General features: G+C 35.5%; 1 protein-coding gene and 1 long non-coding RNA gene across 3 annotated transcripts in view; both read left to right on the top strand.

Moving 5' to 3' along the window:
* Window positions 1-716: 716 nt before the first annotated feature.
* On the top strand, window positions 717-22909 carry LOC149748912 (uncharacterized). The gene is made up of 4 exons (XR_016393523.1): window positions 717-1830; window positions 1919-2025; window positions 2703-2838; window positions 17828-22909. It is a non-coding gene; the product is annotated as an uncharacterized LOC149748912 (long non-coding RNA).
* Window positions 22910-24802: 1893 nt separating this feature from the next.
* Window positions 24803-25429, top strand: part of ERCC6L2 (ERCC excision repair 6 like 2) — a 140388-nt gene continuing 139761 nt past the window's right edge. Inside the window, exon 1 of one of the 2 annotated variants that reach the window (XM_089913020.1) lies at window positions 24803-25091. In XM_089913020.1, coding sequence (XP_089769146.1) covers window positions 24818-25091 — 274 coding nt within the window. In that variant the 5' untranslated portion in view covers window positions 24803-24817. Of the gene's footprint in view, window positions 25402-25429 lie in introns of both variants that reach the window. The other variant, XM_022558976.2, reaches the window with a different exon arrangement.

Raw genomic sequence — 25429 nt, 5'->3', positions numbered from 1 at the left:
CATTTTCACTATGGTCTGTTTTTAGTCAGATAATAGCATGGCCTTGCAAAAGAAGGCACATCCTGAATGTAGGACATTTTGTAATGACATGTAGGACATTTTGTAATGACATGTGGTGGTCATCGTATTATGTCAGGGTCCTGAGAGTGTATGAGGAGACAACAGGAGAAAGATGATTTTTTTTGTCTATTTATGAGAAGAAAATAAGGCAGGCTCATATTTGGATCAGAATGTAATTTTTACAATTCTAGGTGCCTGTTGCCCCAAGATGAGTGTAAAGAGAGTATTCCTTCTTTCTATGAGGTAGGCCTGTGTAGGAGGAGAAGATGCATACTCAGGAGTCTTTCATGTGGACAGCTAGATCCCCCAGAAAGGGGTCAAACCCAACCTCTCTCTCATCTAAAATGGGATCAGGATGCTGTTCAGATCTTCTGGGGCAGGGCTCCAGTTATAAAGCAGGGAAAAATCTCAGTGTGCTCAAAAAGGCACATGCTTTCACACAGAAAATAAGCATAAAAGCTTAAGGTCACTTCAAGCTGGGAGAAAGTGAACTAAATTGCTATCAAGTTTTAAAGGCAAAGATAAAGAATTGCCACAATCAGTGAATGATGTGTGAAAAGTACCAAACTTTAGGTACTTGACAAATATTGCACTTGGGACATCTTATTTCCAGTTATTACTGGATGATATTTTCCTAATGTTCTAGAAATTATTAATATTTTTGAGAACCATTCATATTTTTACCTATAATAGTTTATTTAAATATTTTAAATAGGTGTTTAAATATTTAAAATAGTGATTTTAATAGCTGTTGTATTAAGAGCTTTATCCAGATATTAAATTACTTCCAGGAAAATATATCTCTTTATAATGATAGTCAACAATCACATCACAAAATAGAATTCACTTGAAAGATATGCTTTGCTGTTTTTATTTCAAACCAAAATTCATGTAGTCCATAAGCAACCATGCCATGAAATACAAATGGAGGGTTTCAGATCCTCTGTGGGGTAGATTATCAAGCCACTTAGTGCATCCTTGAGAGAACACAGATGTTCTGGTGAAGGAATCAGAGAAGAGTACAGAGAGGAAATGACCAGAAGGGACACCAGCGAGGGAGGGTCTACAAGAGGGTCTACAAGAGCAACCACAAGGAAGAAGGAAAGGTTGTTACAAACTTCCCCTATTTCAAAATTTTGCAAAGGACTTGGGTCTAAACTTCTAGCAAATTGAGATAGAAAATTTATAAAAACATTATTATACACTTAAGGCAATTCTTAAAGTTTTGCTTTAATCTTTTGTGTAACTTCGTCTATTCTCTGGATTGTTGCAGTGATAAGGAACAGCAGACAGAGACATTCTTCGTAGAAACAAGAAGAGGTAATTACCTTCTATACTGGCACTGTTTTTTGTTTTTTTTGTTGTTTTTTCTCCCTGATTTATTCATCCATGGGCTTCTTCAGCTGTCCTGAGTCTATGGGAAGGGGTGTTTACCCGTTAGTCATTGAATGCCTATTTCTCCCTTCCCTGCACTACTGATCAAGTAAAGAACACTTTCAACTTCTCAAAAGTCCATTTTAGATGTTCCTTGTATGACTCAATCGACATGTTCACTGGCGATAAGCAATCTCACTATGACTAACCAGCTTCTACTTTTGACATCTTCCAGTAGAAGAAATGAGTTACTGTGTAGGAGTTTCCTTTCAGGGGGGCTTTACCTCAACAACGAACAACTGATCAATTCTATAATGCAAAACTTTCTCTTCGAGAGATCAGAATGTCTTATTAATGTAAAGTGCTTACTGCTGCCAAGTTCTACCTCTCAAAATGGTAGAAGAAAACGATTTTCTGTTACTGTAGGGATTTTTAAAAGAATTTTTTACTTGGAACCCCAGAATAAAACTTTTTCCTGTTTCAGATTTTCGGAAAAAATAAGAACATTCCTCCTAAGAAGCTGTCATCTGAATGTACCAGACTGAAAGGTGGGGTTTTGCATGCCAGGTGGAAATCTACATTCAGTTGAAGGTAACTAGAAAGCTATAATATTTAATATTAGCTTTAAGATCCTATCTTCCTAACCACCCTGAAGAACCTTGTATACTATTCATAGTGGATTTCAGAGCAGACTTGGATCATCAAGGCATTTGAGAAGGGGTTGACAGTTATGGGAGCTCTAGTATAAGATGAAGCTTCAGTGATGGACTGGGTTTGAGAATATGATGGAGGGACCATAATTTAGTACTTGGTGTTCCCAGGGTTTGTTGGAAATCACAGGATATCATGACAGATTTTCAACACATGTATTAAAGTGAAGGGGAAAAGTGAGGGGAAGAGAAAGGTATCGTGGGTAGTAGAATACAAGCAAGATAAATGGAAAAAAAAAAGAATAATTGAGTATTAATTGCAGAGTGATAGCAAGGATAATTAAAATTATTTAACTTTATTTAATTTTAGCTTTTTCATGTTAATTTAGGTCATAGAATATGACATAATTGATGCATAAACCTTATTTTAAATTAATATGATTATCTTTACATTTTGTCAAAAGCCCCTGAATTAGTAAGAAACATATCCTTGATCACACTGCTTACTATTGTATAAACAAATGTCAATGCCAGATATTAAGGGAGTAATTTTTATCACCATTGCACAACACTAACAGATATTTCTTCAGCTCAATATTTCACTTTTATATTTAACAGATAAACCAATTTGCTACTAAGTTTGTTTCTCCAGCCTGGGCTGTAAAAAAAGCAGCATCTTCTGGGAAGCTTTGCGATTAATGCAGTATTACAGAGATGCCAAGACACAACTTCAGTGAGATCCATACTTACTCAGGTAAATTCAACTAATTCTTGTGCTATGTTAGCTAAATGGTAAACTATTTACTTAGTCATTCTACTTACAAAAATTGTTAGATTTTACATTAGGTCAGAATTTCATCAAATGCCTATCTAAAACTTATGTGAAGGTGGATGTCTGTGATACTGAAAATAATTAAAAATATACTGACCTCTACGAGCTTCAAGTTGTGCAGTGCTCTAGGCCATTAGCATCCATATTTATCCTGAGAGAATACATATTTAGAAACGCAGATAACTGGTACTGTGATGCCAGCTGCCTCTGTCTTAAGGATGATTACCATTATTTTCTTGGCACTTATTTAGTAACAGGTTAATGGCATTCTTTGTAAAGAGTGCTAGTTCATTTTTGAGCTTAGCTCTGTATCTTTAATAGAGAATTCCTTTGGATTCTTTTTAAAAAGTTCTGTCTTTTATTATAAATGCTTAAATAACTTTTGTTTTTCCAACTTTTTACTATGAATATTTTTCAAGCATATAGAAAATTTGGAAGAAAAATACAACAAACACTCCTATCACTCATACACATACCATCTTGATTCAACAATTGTTAATATTTTTCCATATAAGCTTGTGTGCGTGCCTGTGTGTGTGTACGTGTGAGTTTGCTGAATCCGTTTCGAAGTGCAGACTTGATGATATTCTTCCCTAAAGATTTTAGCTGCATCCCCTTAAAACGGCATTCCACTACAGAATCACATCATTAACACTCCCAAGAAAATTAACATTAATTCTATAATATTATCTAATACCCAGACCACATGCAAATTTCTTCATTTGTTCCGCAAATACATTTTATGTCATATATTGTATAGCTGGTTTGTGTGTGTCTCCTTAGTCTCTTTTAATTAGAACAGTGCTCTCCCCAGCACTCCCCGCCCTCAACACACACACATTTTCTTTTCTTTGGCACTGGACTTTTAAAGTGTTCAGGCCAGTTTTTTTGTATAATGTTCTACGTTCCAAATCTGTTTATTTTTTCATAGTGCCATTTAACTTGTTCATCTCTCCTGTCTATTTCCTGTGAACTCAGTTGAGTCCTTTAAGTCCATCTTAAACATTTGATCTAGCTATACTCACTTATGCTGATCTTTTTTTTTGCGGTACGTGGGCCTCTCACTGTTGTGGCCTCTCCCATTGTGGAGCACAGGCTCCGGACGCGCAGGCTCAGCGGCCATGGCTCACGGGCCCAGCCACTCCGCGGCATGTGGGATCTTCCCAGACCGGGGCACGAACCTGTGTCCCCTGCATCGGCAGGCGGACTCTCAACCACTGCGCCACCAGGGAAGCCCATGTTGATCTTTTTTATCATCACATGTACATAAGACTTGGCCTTATCCAATAAATCTTGGCCTTATCCAATAAATCGTTCTAATTTCATAAAATGTAATACATTTAGTGAGACCACTCTCCTGTGCTTTATGATTTCTTAGAAAAACATACACTGTACATTTACCAGTTGAATCATACTATTCACATTCAACCTCTTTGTATTCTTATCCAAACATTTTCATTTAGAATGTAGCATACTACGCTAAAAATTATTCTTTTCCTGTCAGTGTGCCATCATTTTTTCTTAGTACTATCTGTTTTTTGATTTTAACTTAATATTAAATGTATTAACATGCAGTTAAACTGTATTAATATGCAGTTAAAATCTTAGAACTATCTAAACAACTGGTTGTCTGCTTCTAGAATAATAATATACATTATGAATATATTAGAATGAATGCTTTTTATAAAAACTAAATTCTTTAGTGTACCAATGAAGTGTGAGGGAAATCTGTATGCTATTTCTATAACGTGTAATGAGTATCATGAAGTAAAATAGTCTATAAAAAATTGTGAAATTTTTAATCCAAACTATGAATATCTGGAAAACCAATGTCTGAATGTTTCAGTGACTGCAAATTAAACCAATTACAAATCTATTACAATTTATAAGTTAGTTCTTTAAGCTCTTCTCAAAGGAACATAAAAGTGGAATGCTTATTTATGTTTGATTTGACTATGCACAGTATTTGCTTTAGGGCAACATTTTAGTCTTTTTAAGATTCACCTTTTAACTAGACATTGGGGAGAAATTAAACTTTTATATATAGCAGATATATTTCTGGCCCAGAGGGCACAAATTCAATTACAAAAAGACACAGTAAAATGTACAGCACCTTGCGTCAGAGAATCATTATGTATAATACAAAAAAGAATTAAAGCCAGAAAAGGAGATTTTTCATCCATTTAATTAGTCATTTAAGTTGAGAATTAGAGAGCTGGTAAGCCCTTGAGGTATGGTATCTGGAAGAGGAGGCCAACGTTCTGAAAATTTATTAAAAGCTAATTTACCAATTTTCCAATCTTAATTTTAGCTGATAGTCTTCTTGAATATATTTGCCCACTAGGAACAAATTATTCTTGTATTCAATTAATTCATTTAACAAGTACTTATTGAGTGCCTACTATGTCCACGAGTTTTTTTTTAATGTTGTGCCCATAACAGAGAGCATAAATAACAAAAAGTCGCTGCCCTCACTGTGCTTAAGGGAGGTGAACAACAAACACATAAAACACATAAAATGTGACATCTGGTAATGATAAGTGCTATAAAGTCCCAACTGTACCTTCTCTCCCTTTCTTTCCTTAGTATATCTCAGTGGTCTAGATCTGGTATCCATCCCCTGGCAAGTAGCCAATAAAAGGAGTAATGCTCATAAAGTCATATATGGATCCACGGCCCCTACTTTGGATGAATGAGCCATGAGAATATCTAGGGAAATAATAGTACAGGCTGAAGGAACTGCAAATACAAAGACAAATTCCTTAATAAACATTTATTTTAAAAGACTAGACTAGAAAAAAATGGCCATAAGAACCCTAGACTGCGTATGTCCTCACTTGCTACAAGTTGAATATTCTTTAAAATGATCCCATGAATACAGGCGTTTAATATATTCAATATATTTCAGAATGTTAAATTATCTTATCCATGAGGATAACCTATTTCTCTAATTATTTAGATCTTTATGTCCTGTAATTGGGTTTTAAAACTTTCTCCATAGATGTCTTGCATATTATTTTAAAAGTTTATTACTAGGTACTTCATAGTTTTTCTACTGCTCTCTGTTTCCTATTGTTTTCTGGATCAGCGGTCCCCAAACTTTTTGGCACTAGGGACTGGTTTTGTGGAAGACAATTTTTCTATGGGGGGTGGGGATGGTTCAGGTGGTAATGCGAGCCATGGGGAGTGATGGGGAGCAGCAGATGAAGCTTTGCTCGCTTGCCTGCCACTCACCTCCTGCTGTGCAGCCCGGTTCCCAACAGGCCGAGCAACGATACTGGTCCAAGTCCTGGGGGTTGGGGACCCCTGTTCTAGATGATCATTGCTGGCATAGAGAACTGTTAACTGACTTTTAAAAACTGATCTCGTACCCAGCATCTTTGCTGAACTTCCTGATTTGTTTTACCTTCTTGAGTTGTTATAATATCCATATATAATATTGCTCTTTGGCTTTTATAATACTTTTCCTTGAACTCTCTTTTGATAGATATTAAGATTGGTACTCTAGCCCTTTTTACTGTTGTTTATATTTCAGTATGTTTTATTAATGATTTAAATTTCCATCTTTCTGTATCTTTTTGTTTTAAATCTCTTATTTTTACATTTAGTATATTGTTTTGTTATCCAATATGAGTAACATTTATATTTACTGTAATTACTGTTATATCAGATTTCTGCATTTCATATTTCTCTTTGCTATGCTGCTGCTTTTTCTTCTTCCTATTCCTTCTTTCACATAGATAAAAATTTGTTCAAATATCAAAAATTGAGATTTACATTCCAGTTTTATTCTTTTAATGGGTTATCCTTAACTTATTAAGACTGATTGTTACACTTTTTCATATTTTTCTATTTCCCAAGTTTATCAATATCTTTCCTCAAACAATAAAAATGACTTAGAATTCTCTCATCTCTTTTTAGTTTCTCCCTGAAGTGTTTTGGTTCACATCATCTAGAATTTCAGTTTTGGAAATTCAATTGTAAATGTGTTTTTCTCCATTTTCTGTCATTTTCCCCTTATTATTCTTTATTTTTTGTCCTCACATTTTTAGACAACAATAATTTTTAAAAGTTTTTTGCCCACTCTTTCTTCCCCTATTTCTATAATATCATACTGAATTTATTTCTATTAGAGTTCTAGAAGTTTTCATGTATTTTTTAATTGTGGTAAAATATACAAGGCATAAAATTTACAGTTTTAACTATTTTAAATTGTGGTAAAATACACATAACATAAAACTTACCATTGTAACCATTTTTAAGTATACAGTGCAGTAGTGTAAGTACACTCACATTGTTGTGCAAACATCACAACTCTCTGTCTCAGAAACTTGTTTCATCTTCCCAACTGAAACTCCATTAAAAGTAAGTCTCCATTCCCTCCTCTCTCTAACCCCTGGCAATGGCCATTCTATTTTCTGTCTTTATGGATTTGGCTACTCTGGGTACCTCATATGAGTGAAATCGTATAGTATTTGTCCTTTTGTGTTTGGCTTATTTCACTTAGCATAATGTCTTCAAAGTTCATCCATGTTGTAGCATGTGTCAGAATTTCCTTCCTTTGTAAGGCTGAATGGTATTCAATTAATTGTATGTATATACCACATTTTGTTTATCCATTGATGGACACTTGGGTGGCTTCCATCTTTCATTATTTGAATAATGTCGCTATGAACATGAGTGTACAAATATCTGTTCAAGTCCTTGCTTTCAATTATTTTGGGTGTATAACCGGAAGTAGAATTGCTGGATCTATGCTAATTCTATAATCATATGATAATTCTACATTTAACTTTTTGAGTAACTGACATACCATTTTACTTAGCAGCTGCACCATTTTACATCAACATTCTTCCTACCAATGCACAAGGGTTCCAAATTCTTCACATTCTCACTAACACTTGATGCTTTCTGTGTGTGTGTGTGTGTGTGTGTGTGTGTGTGTTTTGCCTGTTTTTTGTTTACAATAGCCATCCTAATGGGTGTAAAGTGAGGTTTTGACTTGCATTTCCCTATGATGAGTGACATTGTGCATCTTTTCATGTGATTATTGGCCATTCACATATTGTCTTTGGAGAAACATCTATTCAGGTCCTTTGCCCATTTTTGAAATGGACTGTTTTCAGATTGTTCATTGCTAGTGTGTGGAAATGCAACTGATTTTTGCATGTTGACTTGTATCTTGATACTTTGCTGAATTCATTTATTAGTTCTAACAGCTTGTGTGTGTGTAGTTGTTAGGGTTTTTTACATACAAGATCATATCATCTGCAAACAGAGATAATTTTACTTCTTCTTTTCCAGTTTGGATGCCTTTTATTTCTTTTTCTTGCCTTATTGCTCTAAGACTTCCAGAACTATGTTGAATAGAAGTGGTGAAAGCAGGCATCTTAGCCTTGTTCCTGATCTTAGAGGAAGAATGTTCAGGCTTCCATCATTGAGTATGATGTTAGCTGTGGGTTTTCCATAAATAGGCTTTATTATGCTGAAGTAATTTCCTTCTATCCCAGGTTTATTGTTTTTATCATGAAAGTGTGTTGAATCTTGTCAAATGTTTTCTCTGAATCAACTGAGATAATCATGTTTCATTTTGCTTTTTGGTCTGTCTTTCATTCTCTTAATGTGGTGTATTACATCGATTGATTTTTGTATGTTGAACCATCCTTGAATTCCAGGAATAAATCCCACTTAGTCATGGTGTATAATCATTTTACTATGCTCCCGACTTCTGTTTGCTAATATCTGGTTGAGGACTTTCACATTCATATTCATAAGGAACAATGTTGGTACTTTTCTTGTCTGAGTTTGATATCAGGATAATGCAGGCCTAAAATGAGCTAGGAAGTGTTCCTTTCTCTTCAAGTTTTTGGAAGTATTTCAGAAGGATTTAATTCTTCTTTAAATATTTGGTAGAATTCACCAGTGAAGCAATCTTGTCCAGACTTTTGTTTATTGACATTTTTAATTACTGATTCAATCTCCTTACTGGTTATAGGTCTATTCAGATGTTCTACTTCTTCATGATTCAGTCTTGCTAGGTTGTATGTTTCTATGAATTTGTCCATTTCATCTAGGTTATCCAATTTGTTGGTGTACAATTATTGATACACTTTTATAATTCTATTTATTTCTATAAATCAATAGTAATGCCCCCTTTCTTATTTCTGATTTTAGTTATTTCAGTATTCTCTCTTTTTCTTGGTCAATATAACTAAAGGTTTGTCATTTTTGTTGATCTTTTTGAAGAACTCTTGGTTTCATTTTCTCTATCATTTTTATATTCTCTATTTATTTTTGCTCTAATCTTTATTTCCTGTTGCTGGCTTTGGATTTGTTTGTCCTTCTTTTTCTAGTTCCTTAAGTTGTAAAGTTAGGTTGTTGATTTGAGACCTATATTCTCTAATGTAAGTCTTTACAATTATAAACTTTCCACTTGGCATTACTTTTGCTGCATCACGTAAGTTTAAATATGCTGTGTTTTCATTTTTATTTTTCTCAAGACATTTTTAATTTCCCTTGTGATTTCTTCTTTGACATATTGGTGTGTTAATATTTATATATTTATGAATTTTCTAGTTTACCTTGTACAGTTGATTTCTAGTTTCATTCCACTGTGATTAGAAAAGACACTTGGTATGTTTTCAATCATTTAAACTTTATTAAGACTGTTTTGTGGTCTTAACATATGGTCTATCCTGGAGAATGTTCCTTCTGCATTTCAGAAAAATGTATATTATGCTGTAAGGAGAGTTCTGTATATGTCTGTTAGGTCCAATTTGTCTATAGCGTTATTCAAGTCCATGCTTTCTTAACTGACCTTCTGTCTAGTTCTTCTACCCATTATTGAAAGTGGGCTATTAAAGTCCTCTACTATTATTGTAGCAAAGAGCTTTTTTTTTTTTTTTTAAGAGTCTGTGTGTGGCAATGTTTCTGAGGCCTTAAATGGCGGAGATGATTTTTTATTGTACTCTCATATTTAAATGATGATCTGGATAAGTGCAAAATTCTAGCTTCAGAAATTTGTCTCCCCTACAATACTAAAATGTATAACTCAGTTATCTTTTTACAGAAGTTTTTGAAATGTCTAAAATGAGTATATTGCCTGGTCATATGTGAGTGATCTGTTTTTTCACTCTGGAAGTTTTTCTTTATTTTTGATATTCTTAAATTTTACTAAAATAAGGCAAAGTATGAAAATTATCCAAATAACAGCAATCTGTCTTATTTAACTGTGTGAGAGTCTATGTAATCTCCATGTTTTAAAGTATTAATTTTGGGCATGTTATTGACTTTGAGTTTTATGAGGGCAGGGGGCATGTCTTTCTGGTTCTTGGCTTTATCTTCAGTGCCAAGCAGGGTTCCTGGCATATGACAGGTGTGCTAAATAAACATTTGTTGAATGAATGAATGAATGAATGACTAAATGGATAGATACTAAGGGAACTGCCAATTTTCCTAAGATTCTATAAAATTTATTAATATTTCTTCTGTAATTTATCTCAATAGCTAGGGAATTTTTATGGCAGAAATGTAAGAAATAGACATTTAATAGAATTTAACAGTAAACTGAATTAGTTCCATTAAATGATCTATGGATTATATGAAATATAAGAAATACATAGTCAGGAAAAGGACCATGCAAATTATGACTGGCTTCTACACAAATCTGGAGCCTGAAAGATAGAAGTCTCAATCATAAATGCAGCAGCCCTTTGTACATGTCACTTATCACACTGTACTTGGTCTACAGCCCTTCCTCCCCTACTAAACTGTGACCAACTTGGAGGGACAACCTGTTTTTGAAGGAATACTGTATATGACAAGATTTGTACTGCACTTCTTTAGACTAGTGATATGTACCACTTTATGATAATTTAAATACTTAAAAGTGGAAAGAAGTGGTAGTCTTCTTTTTTTCCCTCAAGAATATCCACTTAGGATTTAATGTACAGCATGGTAGCTATAGTTGATAATACCATTGTATATATTTAGGATTTGCTAAGAGAATAGACCTTAAAAGTTCTTAGCACAAGAAAAAAATTTTGTAACTTTATATGGTGATGGATGCTATCTGGACTTACTGTGGTGATTGTTTCTCAATATGTACAAATATCGATTTATTTTGTCATACACATGAAACTAATATAATTTGTATGTCAATTACATCTCAATAAATAAAAAAAGAATATTCACTTATATCAATGAATGCTAAGTTAAAAAGAAAACAGAATGGAAGAGAGAATGGGGGACATTCTTTCTTAAATCATCTTTGCTATGGTTCTAAGCTTATTATGCTTAGTGGTATGATTTTTTTCTAATGATAACAACCATGTGTGAGCCCCCACCATCATATTCTCTGCTTCTCTTAACTACCATCTAAAATAATAGCAGTAAGACGCAGACATAGAGAATGGACTTGAGGACACGGGGAGGGGAAAGTGTAAGCTGGGACAAAGTAAGAGAGTGGCATTGACATACATACACTACCAAATGTAAAATAGATAGATAGTGGGAAGCAGCTGCATAGCACAGGAAGATCAGCTCCATGCTTTGTGACCACCTAGAGGGGTGGGATAGGGAGGGTGGGAGGGAGGCACAAGAGGGAGAGGATATGGGGATATATCTATACGTATAGCTGATTCACTTTGTTATAAAGCAAAAACTAACACACCATTGTAAAGCAATTATACTCTAATAAAGATGTTAAAAAATAAATAAAAATAAAATAATATCAGTAATGTCCACTTTTAACAGTCCTATACATTTGAAAGTTGTCACAGATTTAGAAACAGATATAATCTTTCCTGAAGAAAAATAATAAAAAGGTTGATAGAAAAAGAAAAGACAGGTATTCTCATGGTTGTGAATATAGAAAGTCTAATGATAATTCACAGCCACAAAAGACATTATTGTGACAACAGTGATAAATGCAAAAAGATCTTAAGAATATGCTTTGGATGGTGGAATTCTTGCGGGGTTTTAGATATCTAGAATCTGTAACACTGAACTGTATAAATAACTAACAGTAAAAAAAAAAAAAGCCTATGTTTTTCTACAGAACTTGAATGAATTACAGAAATTTGAGAAGGTTTTAACAGACTTGAAAATATGAATTATTTGGATTTTGCACAGTAGGTACAAAAGTGGTATGTGATATTTCAACCAGTATGTCAAATAATATATGCATAAATTGGACAGAGCAGAGTTGCCTTATATTTTAAATAATAGTAATCAGTTTAAAAATAAACTCATTTAACTTTTACATGCTTTTCATATTTCACTGTCTTAACTAGTTCCTCAAGTTATTCCTAGCCCATGCTATTTCATTAGAATATATTGATGAATGTAGAGCAAGGTGATAAAAATGATTCTCATAAAGGAAGTATAATAATATATTTGCTTTCAGAATAAACCTCTATTCAAGTCTGCACATCCTGCAATGACCACAGAATTCCCTTTTACTGTCGTTTCATGGTTCCTAAGGTATCATTCCATCTGGGAACATATTTGAAAATTAAAACTTTGGCAACGATCTTTACAAAGTATACAGGCATACTTTAAAATCTGAACTTTAACATTTTAAACCATGTCTATATATCTTCCCTTTTGAAACAGTTGCCTTGTTTGAAGAATTTAAGCAACGAAAATGCAGGTAAAGTCACCAACAATGAGGTCATGTGGGCTAAAATAACTTGAGGAAAAGTTACCTTTAACAGAAGTTACACAGAATTTTAGACTTGAAATGGACACTACAGATCATGTAATCTGAAAACCATTTGGGGAGCCCATGGTAAGGATTGAAAACATCTTTCACCCTAAAATTTTTAAGTGATTCAGATATTTAATGTTTCTATCCTGCTTAGCAAAGGCAAATCTACATTTTTTGCACTGTCTAAATGTTATTTAAATGTAATTCCCATTACGTTGACTACAATCTTTTGTGGAAAAGAGAATCGCATTATGAATATGTAATGAATTTTTGGAGTTTACTTAATTCCTTGGAAAACTACATCTTCATTACTAGTTTTTTAGTTGGGCAAAAAGTCTTTCTATGATACTTATATTAGTTAATTTTTTATGCTACCACACTTTTGGATAAATATGAGGGAAGGAACATATGGATTAAGTCCAAGTATTGTTTTTCAATATTTTATCTAAAATTGTATTCAATTTTCAATTTAGTTTTTAAAAGTTAGTTTTGCAATATCATTGCAATTAAGCCTGTAATTGTTGTATTTATTTAAAGCAATACTAGCCTATCAATTTACATTTAAGTTTTAAACAACTTATTTTGTTTTTATAATGATAAAGTTGAGTAGCATGTTCTTACATGGATATACTAGTTTTATGCCGATTGTTTTCAGAATAAGCTAATCATATATGATATAATTAAATTTTTATGTTAAATAAAAGTATGCTAAAAGAAATACTTCAAATATAACTATATATGCATCATTAATATGCAAATTTTGACATGTAAACAATAAAATACTGTTCTAGTTGTCTGAAGAGTTAGAATAAAGGCATGTCTAGTAAGGCAACTGCCTTGTACATAGTCGTACAAATGGTATAATTATACCACTTCGTTTATCATTCTATTACTTTACCACTCATTTGGTGTTTGATAGCTGTGCTGGGCTGACCAGAAATTTTGAATATGTGAAAAGAATTTGTTGGGTTGGTGGGTTTTTTTTTTCTTTCTTTCTTTCTAAATTTAAAACTTCCTAAAAATTTTAAAGTTTTTCATTTTACATTTGGTTTTTCATTTACTTGGAATTTAATTTAATTTTGTGTATAATGTTGGACACAAATTCAACTCCACTTCTCTCCCCTGTGAAAACTCAATTGTTCCAGTTTTGAACAATTACTTATTGAACTGTTCCTCCTTTCCTTTTGGTATCTTGTCAAAACTGTCTTGATATTCTTGGCACTTTATACTTTTTCTTTATATCCCCTTGTCAAGGTCCATAGGAAAAAGCTCTGCCAGTAATTTGATAGTGAATTTCATTGAATCTATAGATTAATTTTGGGGAAAGCTGACATCTTTATCATATTAAATTTTTATACCATGAACATAGTGTATCTCTTTTCCATGTATGTTTCCAATAAAGTTTATTATTCCTTCTACAACTATCTTGCATACATTTTAAAAGATAATTATTAACTGTTCTTATATATTTTTAGTTGATACTATAAATAGTATATTTTAAAAATTATGTTTCCTATTTTGTGTTGCTAGTGTATAGGAATGCAGTTGATTTTTATAAACTGCACTTGTATTTGAATTCTCTTATTCTAAAATATTATCTGCATATTCTCTTATTTTTATGTGAATTCTCATATTGTTTTTAAATAAGTTTTTTAATCTTAATGTGGTAAAATACACATAAAATTTATCATCTTAACCATTTAAAGTGTACAGTTCAGTGGTATTAAATACGTTCCTATTGTTGTGCAAGCATCACCACTATCCATCCCCATAACTCTTTTCATCTTATAAAACTGAAACTCTGTATCTATTAAACAATAACTCCCCATTCTCCCTTCCACCCAGCCCCTGGCAACCATCATTAACACTTTCTGTCTTTATGATTTTGACTACACTAAGTACCTCATATAAGTGGAATCATATAGTATTTGTCTTTTTGTAACTGTCTTATTTCACTTAGCATAATGTCCTCAAGGTGCATCAATGTTGTAGCATATTGCAGAATTTCCTTCTTTTTTAAGGTGGACTATTTCATTATTTGTATATACCATGTTTTGCTTATCCATTCATTGATCAATGGACACTTGGACTACTTCCACATTTTAGTTATTGTCCACTCTGCTGCCGTGAACTTGGGTGTACAAATATTTCTTTGAGACCCTACTCGCAATTCTTTTGGGTATATACCCAGAAGTGGAATTGCTGGATCAAATGGTAAAGTAATTCCATTTTAAATTTTCTGAGGAACTGTCATACTGTTTTCCACAGTGACTGTATCATTTTACATTCCCATCAACAGTGCTCAAGGGTGACATTTCTCCACATCCTCTCCAACAAGTTATTATTTTGATATAAGTGTTCCTAATAGTTGTGATGTGGTACCTATTTTAGTTTTGATTTGCATTTCCCTAATGATTATTGATGTTGAGCATCTTTTTTATGTGCTTATTTGGCCATTCATACATCTTTCATATCCAAGAAATTACTGCCAAGTCCAATGTTGTGAAGTTTTGTTCTGTTTTCTTCTAAGAATTTTATTATATTAGGTATTACATTTGGGTCCTTGATCCATTTTGGTGTTTGGTAAGGGTCCAACTTCATCCTTTGCATGTGAATATCCAGTTTCCCAGCACCATTTGTTGAAAAGACTGTCTTTTCCCCATTGAATGGTCTTGGCTCTCTTGTTGAAAATCATTTGACCATATATGTGAGGGTATATTTCTGGGCTCTCTATTCCACTCCATTGAGCTATGTCTGTCTTTGTGCTAGTACAAAACAGTTTTGATTACTGTAGCTTTGTAATAAGTTTTGAAATCAGGAAGTGTGAGTCATCCAGGTTTCTTCTCCTTTTTCCAGATTATTTTTGGATATTCTGGGTGCTTGAGATTTCATCTGAATTTTAGGATGGGTTTATCTATTTCTGCAAAAAAAAATCACTGGGACTCTTCTAAGGGTTTCATTGAATCTGTAGATTGCTTTGGGTAGTACTAAATCTTAACAATATTAAATTTTCTAATCCATGAACTTGGGATGTGTTTCCATTTATTTTTCTTCTTTAATTTTTTTCAGGAATGTTCTGTAGTTTTCAGTGTATATTTTTCTATAGAGCTTCAAGTTGCTGTCTAGTGTCCTTTCATTTCACTGTACAGGAATCCCTTAAGCACTTAATGCAGGGCAGGTCTAGTGGTCACGAACTCACTTAGCTTTTGTTTCTCTGGCATTGTCTTAACTTCTCCCTTCACTTCTGAAGGGCAGTTTTGGCAGATATAGGCTCTTTGGTTGACAGTTTTTCCTTTTAGCACTTTGAATATACCAACCAATTCTCTCCTGGCCTCCAAAGTTTCTGATGAGAAATATACTGATAATTTTGAGCATCCTTTGTATGTGATGATTTGCTTCTCTCTTGTTGCTTTCAAGATTCTCTCTTTGGCACTGGCTTTTGAAAGTTTAATTATAATGTGTCTTGGTATGGGCCTCTTTGCATTCGTCTTATTTGGAGTTTGTTGAGCTTCCTGGGTGTTTCTATTCATGTCTTTCACAAAATTTGGAACAATTTTCAGCCATTATTTCTTCAACTATTCTGTCTCTTTCTCTCTCTCTCCTCTGGGACTCCCACAAGTGTGTGTGTTGGTCTTCTTGATGGTGTGCCCCTAAGTATGAATTTCTCATAAGCTTTGATATGCAGTATTTCTATTATTATTGAGTTCAAATGGATACTGAAACAGCAAGACTCCTGAGAGGAAATCAGAATATAAGTTCACTTATTTGTTACACTGCTCATTCAAACCCACTCTGAGGGCTAGTTTTTCTCCATACCCTTGAAAGGAAGGGTACAGAGAAATCACAGGAATCTTCTGGTCTCTCTCAATAATAAAAAATCCTGTGGTCACTTCTAGCCACTAGACAAATAAGCAAAAAGTCTTGGTTTGATAGTTAATAGGTCCACTGTAATATTAAAATTCAGAATTCAATACTCATTTAAACTTAAAATTCTTCTGCTAGCAGAGCTTACACATGCTTCAGGTGACTTGTTGCAGTGGAAAAAGTAGGGGTGATTACTACTTTTATATATGTTTCTGCCTTTCCCTCATACTTACTAGGCTGCTCCTGACTTTTCCAGAATTGTTTGGGAAAGGAGAAAAATTAAGAAACAGGAAAGGTCTTTTAAATCAGTACTGCCATGAGAGTGCAGAGGCCTTCCTTGGATGTCTTTCATAGGGTGCTTTCCTGTATTCTTCAGGGTCACCGTTTTATCCCTATGTATCCAGCTGTCCCAGGTTCCCTTTTGGGGTCATCTTGAAGTCTCTGTTGGCTTTCTCTCACCTAAGACCCACATCTTGAGGAAATGTGCATCCTTTTGTCACAATAAACTCTGGGAGTAAGGTGGCCCCAAACACATTAAGCTTTCTTACTCAACTTCAGAGCAGTTAGCCAGCCACAGCACTTGCCCTTCAGATTCTTAAGGTTTGAGTCAAATAGTCCACCATATTCCAAAAATTCCAAGGGATGCATATTAAATATTCCAAGTGATTCCTCTGAAGCTCCTTTTGCTTGTCTTGAGGTGTGAACTTAGCTCTGCAATAGCTCTATCAAAAACATTTTCTTCTCTTCCTCTAACCTCCCATCCTCATCCTCTAATCCCTTCCATTCAACACTTTCATATACTCAATGTAGATGAGGAATTAGGATCATAAAATCTGTTGACTTCCTTTGGAAATCTTATATGGAAGACTATCTCACATTAAATGTGAGGTTTGTCATTTTAGGGCCTCAGCTGAAGAAGTCTTATAACTTGTTCCTTTTAATTATTACATATTTATTATCTAATTTCCATCATGATTTTTTTCTTTGACCCATAAGTTTAGAAGTGTTTTTAAATTTCCAAATATATCATCTTTTAAAAATATTTTTGAAATATTGATTTCTGACTTAATTCATAGGACTAGAGAACATGATCTGTCTGAAGCAGACTGATGGAAAGCTGTTGAGACTTGTTTTATGACATAGTTTATAGTCAATTTTTATAAATGTTCCCTATGTGCTTGTGAAGATGTTTATTCTCTAATAATAAAACAGAGTACTCTATATATGTCCATTAGATCAAGACAGTTAATTGTGTGGCTTGATTCTACTTTCTTTTTTTTTTTTTTTTGCGGTACGCGGGCCTCTCACTGCTGTGGCCTCTCCCATTGCGGAGCACAGGCTCTGGATGCGCAGGCCCAGCGGCCATGGCTCACGGGCCCAGCCGCTCCACGGCACATGGGATCATCCTGGACCGGGGCACGAACCCATGTCCCCTACATCGGCAGTCGGACTCTCAACCACTGTGCCACCAGGGAAGACCTGATTCTACTTTCTTTTTAATCTGACAATTACTGTGGAGAATATTAAAAATTTCTACAAGGTTTATGGCCTTACCAGTTACTCCTTGAAATTCTGACAACTTTTGTATATTTGAGACTATTGGTAGGTGGTTATAAGTAGAGATCCTTTTTTTATCTCCTTGGTAAACTATGCCTTTTATAATTTCTGTGGCTAATTTCTTTGTCCTTAAGGCTTTTCACATTAAAGCTTGTATTGTCTGATATTAATATTCTGAGCTATTCTGTTTTTTCCCTCCACTATTTCTCTATTATATCTTTTTACTTTACTTTCAGCCTTGTCTTTACTTTTTTTAGGAGTATGTATTGTAACTGACATACAGCTGGATTTAGTTTTTATCCAATCAGAAAGTACCTTTTACCAGGAAAATTAATCTTTTAAATACATTTATTGCTTTTACTAAAATATATGGATCAATTTTTATTATTTTGAGCTATTAATCATGCTTTTGCTTTATTTTTCTCCTTTCCTGCTTTATACTGATTATCCACTTTTTTATTAAGAATTTATATGTTCCTTTAATATTTCATTACATATACCCTGACATTTAATGTGAATATTTCACTTAGTAAAATTCATCAGGTGAGCCATGGCCCCTGAGCCTGCGCGTCCAGAGCCTGTGCTCCGCAACAGGAGAGGCCACAGCAGTGAGAGGCCCACATATCACAAAAAAAAAAAAAAAAAAAATCATCAGTATCTCTACTCTCCTCTTTTCCAACAGAAACATCTTAAACACATTAGATTCTTTCACTGTTATCACATTTTCAAGTTTTTTGTCCAGCATTTTAATTTTCCTTTATTTTTTATATATTTAAATTACATCATTACTATAGTTTTACACAGTTAATGGTTGTTTGCTAATTTTTTTAGGCTAATCATTCTTCTTACATTTCAGATCTGTTTTCTGAGTTCAAAATACTTAAAAGATCTTGTAGTGAGGGTCCACTGGTTTTAGGCTTTTGATTTTGTCGGAAAATATTCTTATTTTGCACTCACCATAGTGTAGCAGACTATGAAGTTCTAGGTTGACAATTATTTTCTTTTTGCACTTTGAAGTTACTATCCCATTGTCTCCTGGCTTCCTTTCTAATATTAAGAAATCTAGTGTTATCAGTTAAATTGTCATTCTATTCTATAGGTAATCTGTCTTTTCTAATGGCTGCTTTCAAGACTCTGTTACTTTCTTTTGTAATTTTTCTTCAATGTGTGCAACTACTGGCATATATATATTTTTAATATTGCACCCAATTTATTGTGCTTCCTGAATCTGAGGATTTCAGCTATCATTTCTTTGAAAATTTTGTTTCCTCATTCTCTCTATTCATTACTTCTGGAAATCCAATTCTAGCCTCCATTTTTCTTAACCTTTCTTTTGTACTTTCCCTCTACGTGACATTTTGTCCTGCATTTGGGGTCATTTCTTTAGATCTTACAGGTCATGAATTATATATTAGGGTTTTTTCTTTTCTTTTCTTTCTTTTTTCTGGGAGGGGGGATATGTCCATTCTGCTTTTATTTTTTTAATTTTTTTTTGAACTATAGTTGATTTACAATGTTTCAGGTGTACAGCAAAGTCAGTTCAGATTCTTTTCTATTATAGGTTATTACAAGATACTGAATATAGTTCCCTGTGTTGTATGGTATATTATGGTGTGTTTAATCTGCCATTTAACTTACTATTGAGTTCTTAATTTCAATAATTAAAATTGTCATTTCCATAAGTTCTAATTCTTTTAAAAAAATCTATTTGCTGTTTTTTGACTGTGTCTTTTCTCTTTCTCATGTTCTCAGTTTCATTTTTAAAAATATCAGTACGTATTTTATCTATACACACACACACAAACTTTTATCTAATACTTCTAATAACTGAAACTACTAAGGGTCTATCTTTGTTGCATGTTTTTCCTACTGGCTTTTGTTCATGGTGGCTCATTTTTGTGTTTTGCAGTTTGGGGACTGTGAACTGTTTTATAGGGCTTTATCTCTGAGAATTTTGAGGGGTCTTTGTTTTAACGTGTTTTCTTTTAGAAAGGATATACTATTTTCTTTCTCCCAACCTGGATGTAATTAAACTGGCACTACATTATGCTATTATCATGGCTTGGGGTTTCCTAGATTATGCAGATTATGTGAATTCAAATTGTAATCCATTTGGGGGCATGGCTGCGGTTTCAAAATGTCAGAGGAAATACACACACGTGCACACACACACACACCCTGTCCAAAGAGCCCATGCCAAGGAAAACAAGTCTCTCTTCTTCATCCTCCCTGTTTTCTGCTCTCCAGAGTTTTCTTCTAGCCCACTGTTTCACTGAGGATGTTACCTTTCAAGGTTTCTGATTTCAAATGAGAGCCTCAGTTCCAATTTGGGACCTTATGAGAGCTTAAGACCATGTCTTCTGTCCCCACAAAACGGTTAAAACTCAGACCTTTTGGTAACTGAGATGGGCAAATGCTTCCAGGACAGCAGTGGCATAAGTGCCAGCTAAATAAGCTAGCTTTCACCACCCTCCTTTTTTTTTTTTTTGCGGTACGCGGGCCTCTCACTGTTGTGGCCTCTCCCTTTGCGAAGCACAGGCTCCGGACACGCAGGCTCAGCGGCCATGGCTCACGGGCCTAGCCGCTCTGCAGCATGTGGGATCTTCCCGGACCGGGGCACAAACCCGTGTCCCCTGCATCGGCAGGCGGACTCTCAACCACTGTGCCACCAGGGAAGCCCTCCCTCCTTACTTTTGGCCTATGAGTATTTTACATACTTTTTTTTGCAAGGTCTGCTATGCATTTTGAGTAGTTTTATAAAATTATTTCAACCTGCAGTTCCTCGTGTTTTGTTGCTGATTTGTTAGGCTTACTATGTGACATGTGATATGAAATATTACATGAAATTGAATCACAGGATTTAATTTTTCAAATCTAAAAGTATCTTCTGTATAATATTTTTGTATACCTATCATATTGCAATGAGTATCAGGAATCATGTTCCAGTCCTGATTTTATTTGCTCTTTGTGACCAGGGGCAAATAACCTAACATTTCTCAAAACTATTTTCTTGTCTTTAAATTAAAGCACAGGATCAAGGCATCCCTTAAATTTCTTCAAGTTCTAATATATAATGAATCTATGAAGTAAAAACAACATTGGTGAAGGTTCAAGAGGTAATAATGCTCATCACATTCCTAACACTAACCTGCCATTCACTATATATCTTTCACTACACCTGACTCAAGAATCAAATTGTCCTTTTGTTGACCCAAGTTTTTTTTTTTTTTTTGGCGGTACGCGGGCCTCTCACTGTTGTGGCCTCTCCCGTTGCGGAGCACAGGCTCCGGACGCGCAGGCTCAGCGGCCATGGCTCACGGGCCTAGCCGCTCCATGGCATGTGGGATCTTCCCGGACCGGGGCATGAACCCATGTCCCCTGCATCGGCAGGTGGACTCTCAACCACTGTGCCACCAGGGGAGCCCTTGTTTTGTTTTTTAATGAGAGTAAAAGAATATATATTACATGAAATTTTAAAGTCTACAGTTCAGTAGTATTAAGTACATTCACACTGTTGCATAACATTGACTATTAAACTTCAAGGTTTAGGTTACTTATTGGCAAACAAGGACACATCTATTTCTATCACCTCTACCCTGCCCTCATCTGTTCTTCCTTTCTTCTGCTTGATACAATGGCTGGAAAACTGTATCAGGGGAGAAATGCTACAACCTAAAATCAGCTAACTAGAACTCTGAGACTCAATTTCTTATGTTGTCTTATGTTTTCATACTTCTATGGTCTGAATGTTTGTGTCCCCTCAAAACTCATATGTTGAAATTCTAATGCCCATTGTGATGGTTTTAGAAGGTGAGGTCTTTGGGAGGTGATTAGTTCATGAGATGGAGCCCTCATTAAGAGGATTAATGCTCTTAAAAAAGAGATACCACAGAGCTCTCTAGCCCATTCCACCATGTGAGGACACAGCAAGAAAGGGCCAGCTATGAACTGGACGAGGGCCTTCACCAGAATGCTACCATGCTGACACATTGATCTTGGACTTTCCAGCCTCCAGAACTGTGAGAAATAAATTCCTGCTGTTTACCTACAGCTACCCAGTCTGTGGAATTTTGTCATAGCAACCAAAATGGACTAAGACACATGCTTATTTTTTTCTTGAGCCTTTTTGCTGGATTAACTCACAATTTTGGAGGTCTATGAACCACAGATAGATTCGTATTTGACTTCTGCAGTGTGAATATAAAGACTACTGTTTTGTAAAATATTAAAAGGTTTAATCCTCTTTCTCAAGGGCCTCTTTGATAATCAAGTAATACTCTTTTGAAATGCCCATGCTATCATCATCTGTGTTTTTTCTCTTTTTGTAGATTTTACAGGCTTAACTTTACTAGATCATACTTTGCCAATGTTTTTGCATCCAACTTAGTTATCCAATATCATTTTTATTGACTTCTGGTAATTCCTGAATATCTTGCAAGGCTTTCAATTTCACTTTGCAGCGCAGTTTTACAGTGTTGGATGCTTACAATATCAGCACCTAGACAAGGATGTCACTCTAATGGGCTCAAACAAAAGCTACTGTTAAATGGGGGAAGGAATGTTTCAGGATGTCTAATTTTGTGAGGCATATAAGTCACTAAAACATATTTTATGTCATGATTATTTCGCTTCACCATGTATCATAACCATGGTGGTGAGATTAAATAAGAAACACTCAGAAATTGAGGCCCCCTTCACTTCTGTTAGTCACAAGAGTATTCCATCACCCAGATGATCTCTTTCATTTAAATCAATATTTACTTCTACATGATTTGTCTAATCACTCCTATTTAGAGGTCAGCTCTTTAGAAATGAACATCTTAAATCAGTGGACCTCTGGAAAAATTAGACAACATTAAAAAATAAGACAACATCACACAACTAGTCATTTCAATAGGGGAAAAAAATCAAATTTCTTCTCTGATAGTTGCAGGAAAAAAAAAAGTAAGCTTGACTGATGTTTCCAATTGCTATTGATTTTAAGGACAATGTGAACAGAATTTAAGTAAAACAGATATATTTCATCAATTCCAATTCCGAGAAGATTTTTCCCTACATTTTAGAATTTCCAATATCAAGATGCATGTTAAAATCAAGAGTAACAATTACAATGAGTTTTTTTCAGCTGCACCTAGAAAATATGCCTTATAATCCATGGAGTTTAAGTTAGAATCTAGTCTAAAATTCTAATCTAACTAATGTACTATCAACTATTAGCCAAAATATTAAATTGAAGAAATGGCTATGCAGAATTCAACTTTCAAGTGGATGCATTCTATTGATAACAAGCGTATATTGCAATACTAAATCCTTACTGTGACTAGGTATTTTTTCAGGTGTTTTATTTATTTTATTTAATTTTTACAATAACCCTATTATTAATCTGTCATGGGTGAGGACACTGAAGCAGTGGGGTTAAATGACTTAACCTCTTAGCCACGTGTGAGGACCAACATAATGGATGAATTAGATGTTTCTCTTCCATACAAAATTTTTACCTGCTGGTAAACAGAAACAAGTGCTATTCTAGATGAAGCATTTTATGAAAACACGCTAATTTTTAGTATCTGTCAAAGAATGGATACCTATTTACAGAGCAAATAGCCATATAGTTTTTCTCATTAAGACCCTGTGGTAGGCAGAATAATGATCCACCAAAGATATTCACATGCTAATCCTTGGAACCCATGAATATGTTACTTTATATGGCAAAGGGACTTTGTTGATGTGAAACAGGGTATAGACCTTGATATGGGAGGATTATCCTGGATTATTGGTGGACCCAATCTTATCATGCGAGCCCTTAAAATCAAATAGTCTTTCCCTGCTGCAATTAAAGGGAGATGTGACTATGGAAAGGTCAGGGGGATGCAACATTGCTGGCTTTGAAGACAGAAGGGTGTCCATGAGCCAAGCAATGTGTATAGCCTCTAGAAGCTGGAAAAGGCGAGGAAACATACTCTGCAGAGCCTCCAGAAAAGAAGGCAACCCAGCTGACACTTTGATTTTAGCCTAATGAGACCAATGTAGGGCTTCTGACTTACAGAACTATAAGATAACACTTATATGCTGTTTTAAGCCATTAAGTTTTTGGTAATTTGTTACAGCAGCCATAGGAAACTAATACATGCCCATGCGGGCTAATCTACTTCAATGAAATATCCTACAGCATACAAAAACATTTTAACATGTGAGGAAGCATTTCTGGATTAATCTACATACAACGTCTGGAAAAGTATTAGATGAGCAGTATTCATTAATTCCTGAGTGGTATGCTGCCCTGAAGATGCTTACCAAAACAGCCTGATGGTTTGCTTAGTGTTTACCCATAACGTGTTATACAAACCACTTGGGATGGTACACGAAAAAACACTTTCAAGTTTTCATATTATCTTTACCTTTGCCTTCTACTTAGGGCATGTGTTGCAGGTTCTGTACTCAGAAAAGTTATTTATAACTTAACTACATTTTAGTATATGACCTAAGAAGATATGCCTCCTCTGGGTGTCCTGAGCCGTCGGTGTCCACACGGCTGAGGCGGCACTCCAAGCGGGAACCGCTCGCCTCCTAAAGTCCCTGGGCGTCCGGCAACTCGACGAAGGAACCAAGCGCCTAATATAAGCCACAAGATACGATTGCGGGGACGACGGTAACCTGCCAGGCCGTCATCCTCCTTACCGGTCCTTAAAAGACCCACTGCAGGCCCACCCCCACGAGCATCTTTCTGCGTCTCTCCGCAAACGCAAGAGCCGCTGCAGGCTAGCAGGCGATATGAAACTTCGCGATACTTGCAACTATCGCGGTTCTTTGTGTTACCGGTTTCCTAGAGGAAAGACGGCCGGAAGATCGCTCCGCCCATGTCAACCAAGATTTTGTTCTCGTGAGATCCCGAAAACAGTTGGGGAGCCAGTTCTCGCGGGATTTTCCGAGTCAGGGCTGGAAGTTGTGGTGGGTCCCAGAGCGAAGCCTATTACTGAGAGGGAGGTTAGGGGGTCGGCCTGCCTGCTTGTTGTCCTCCCCCGGCGGCGGAGCCCCAGACGATTAGGTGAGCGCCGCCTTGCCAGCTTCCACAGCGCCCTCCGGCTCTGCCGCTGTCTCGAACGCAACCGGCCCTTCTCCCTGGACCCCGTCAGGCTCCACCTTTGCTCCCTCTCATCCCGTGACGTCGGGCTTCGGGGGCGGGGGGCTGTGTACAGAGGGCGGCGGCAGCTGGAGTTGGCCGCCGTCCGCCCGCCAGCCTCCTCCTGGCGGTCCTCCGCCGCATGTCAGGTGTTAAATGTAACCAGGCTGCCAGGCCCTTCCCCCTGGCCAGATGGACTCTGTCCCGAAGCCCCGCGCGGAAACCGACAGCAAAGGTATAAGCTCCGAGCTCCCCTCTCTCCC

Source organism: Delphinapterus leucas, chromosome 6 (genome assembly GCF_059928025.1).
Source record: "Delphinapterus leucas isolate spDelLeu-1000000601 "Yukka" chromosome 6, BTC_Dleu_Yukka2, whole genome shotgun sequence".
In the NCBI taxonomy this organism is placed as follows: domain Eukaryota; kingdom Metazoa; phylum Chordata; class Mammalia; order Artiodactyla; family Monodontidae; genus Delphinapterus; species Delphinapterus leucas.
Note: the sequence above shows the minus strand (reverse complement) of the source record. Positions and strands in the feature narration are given on the sequence as shown.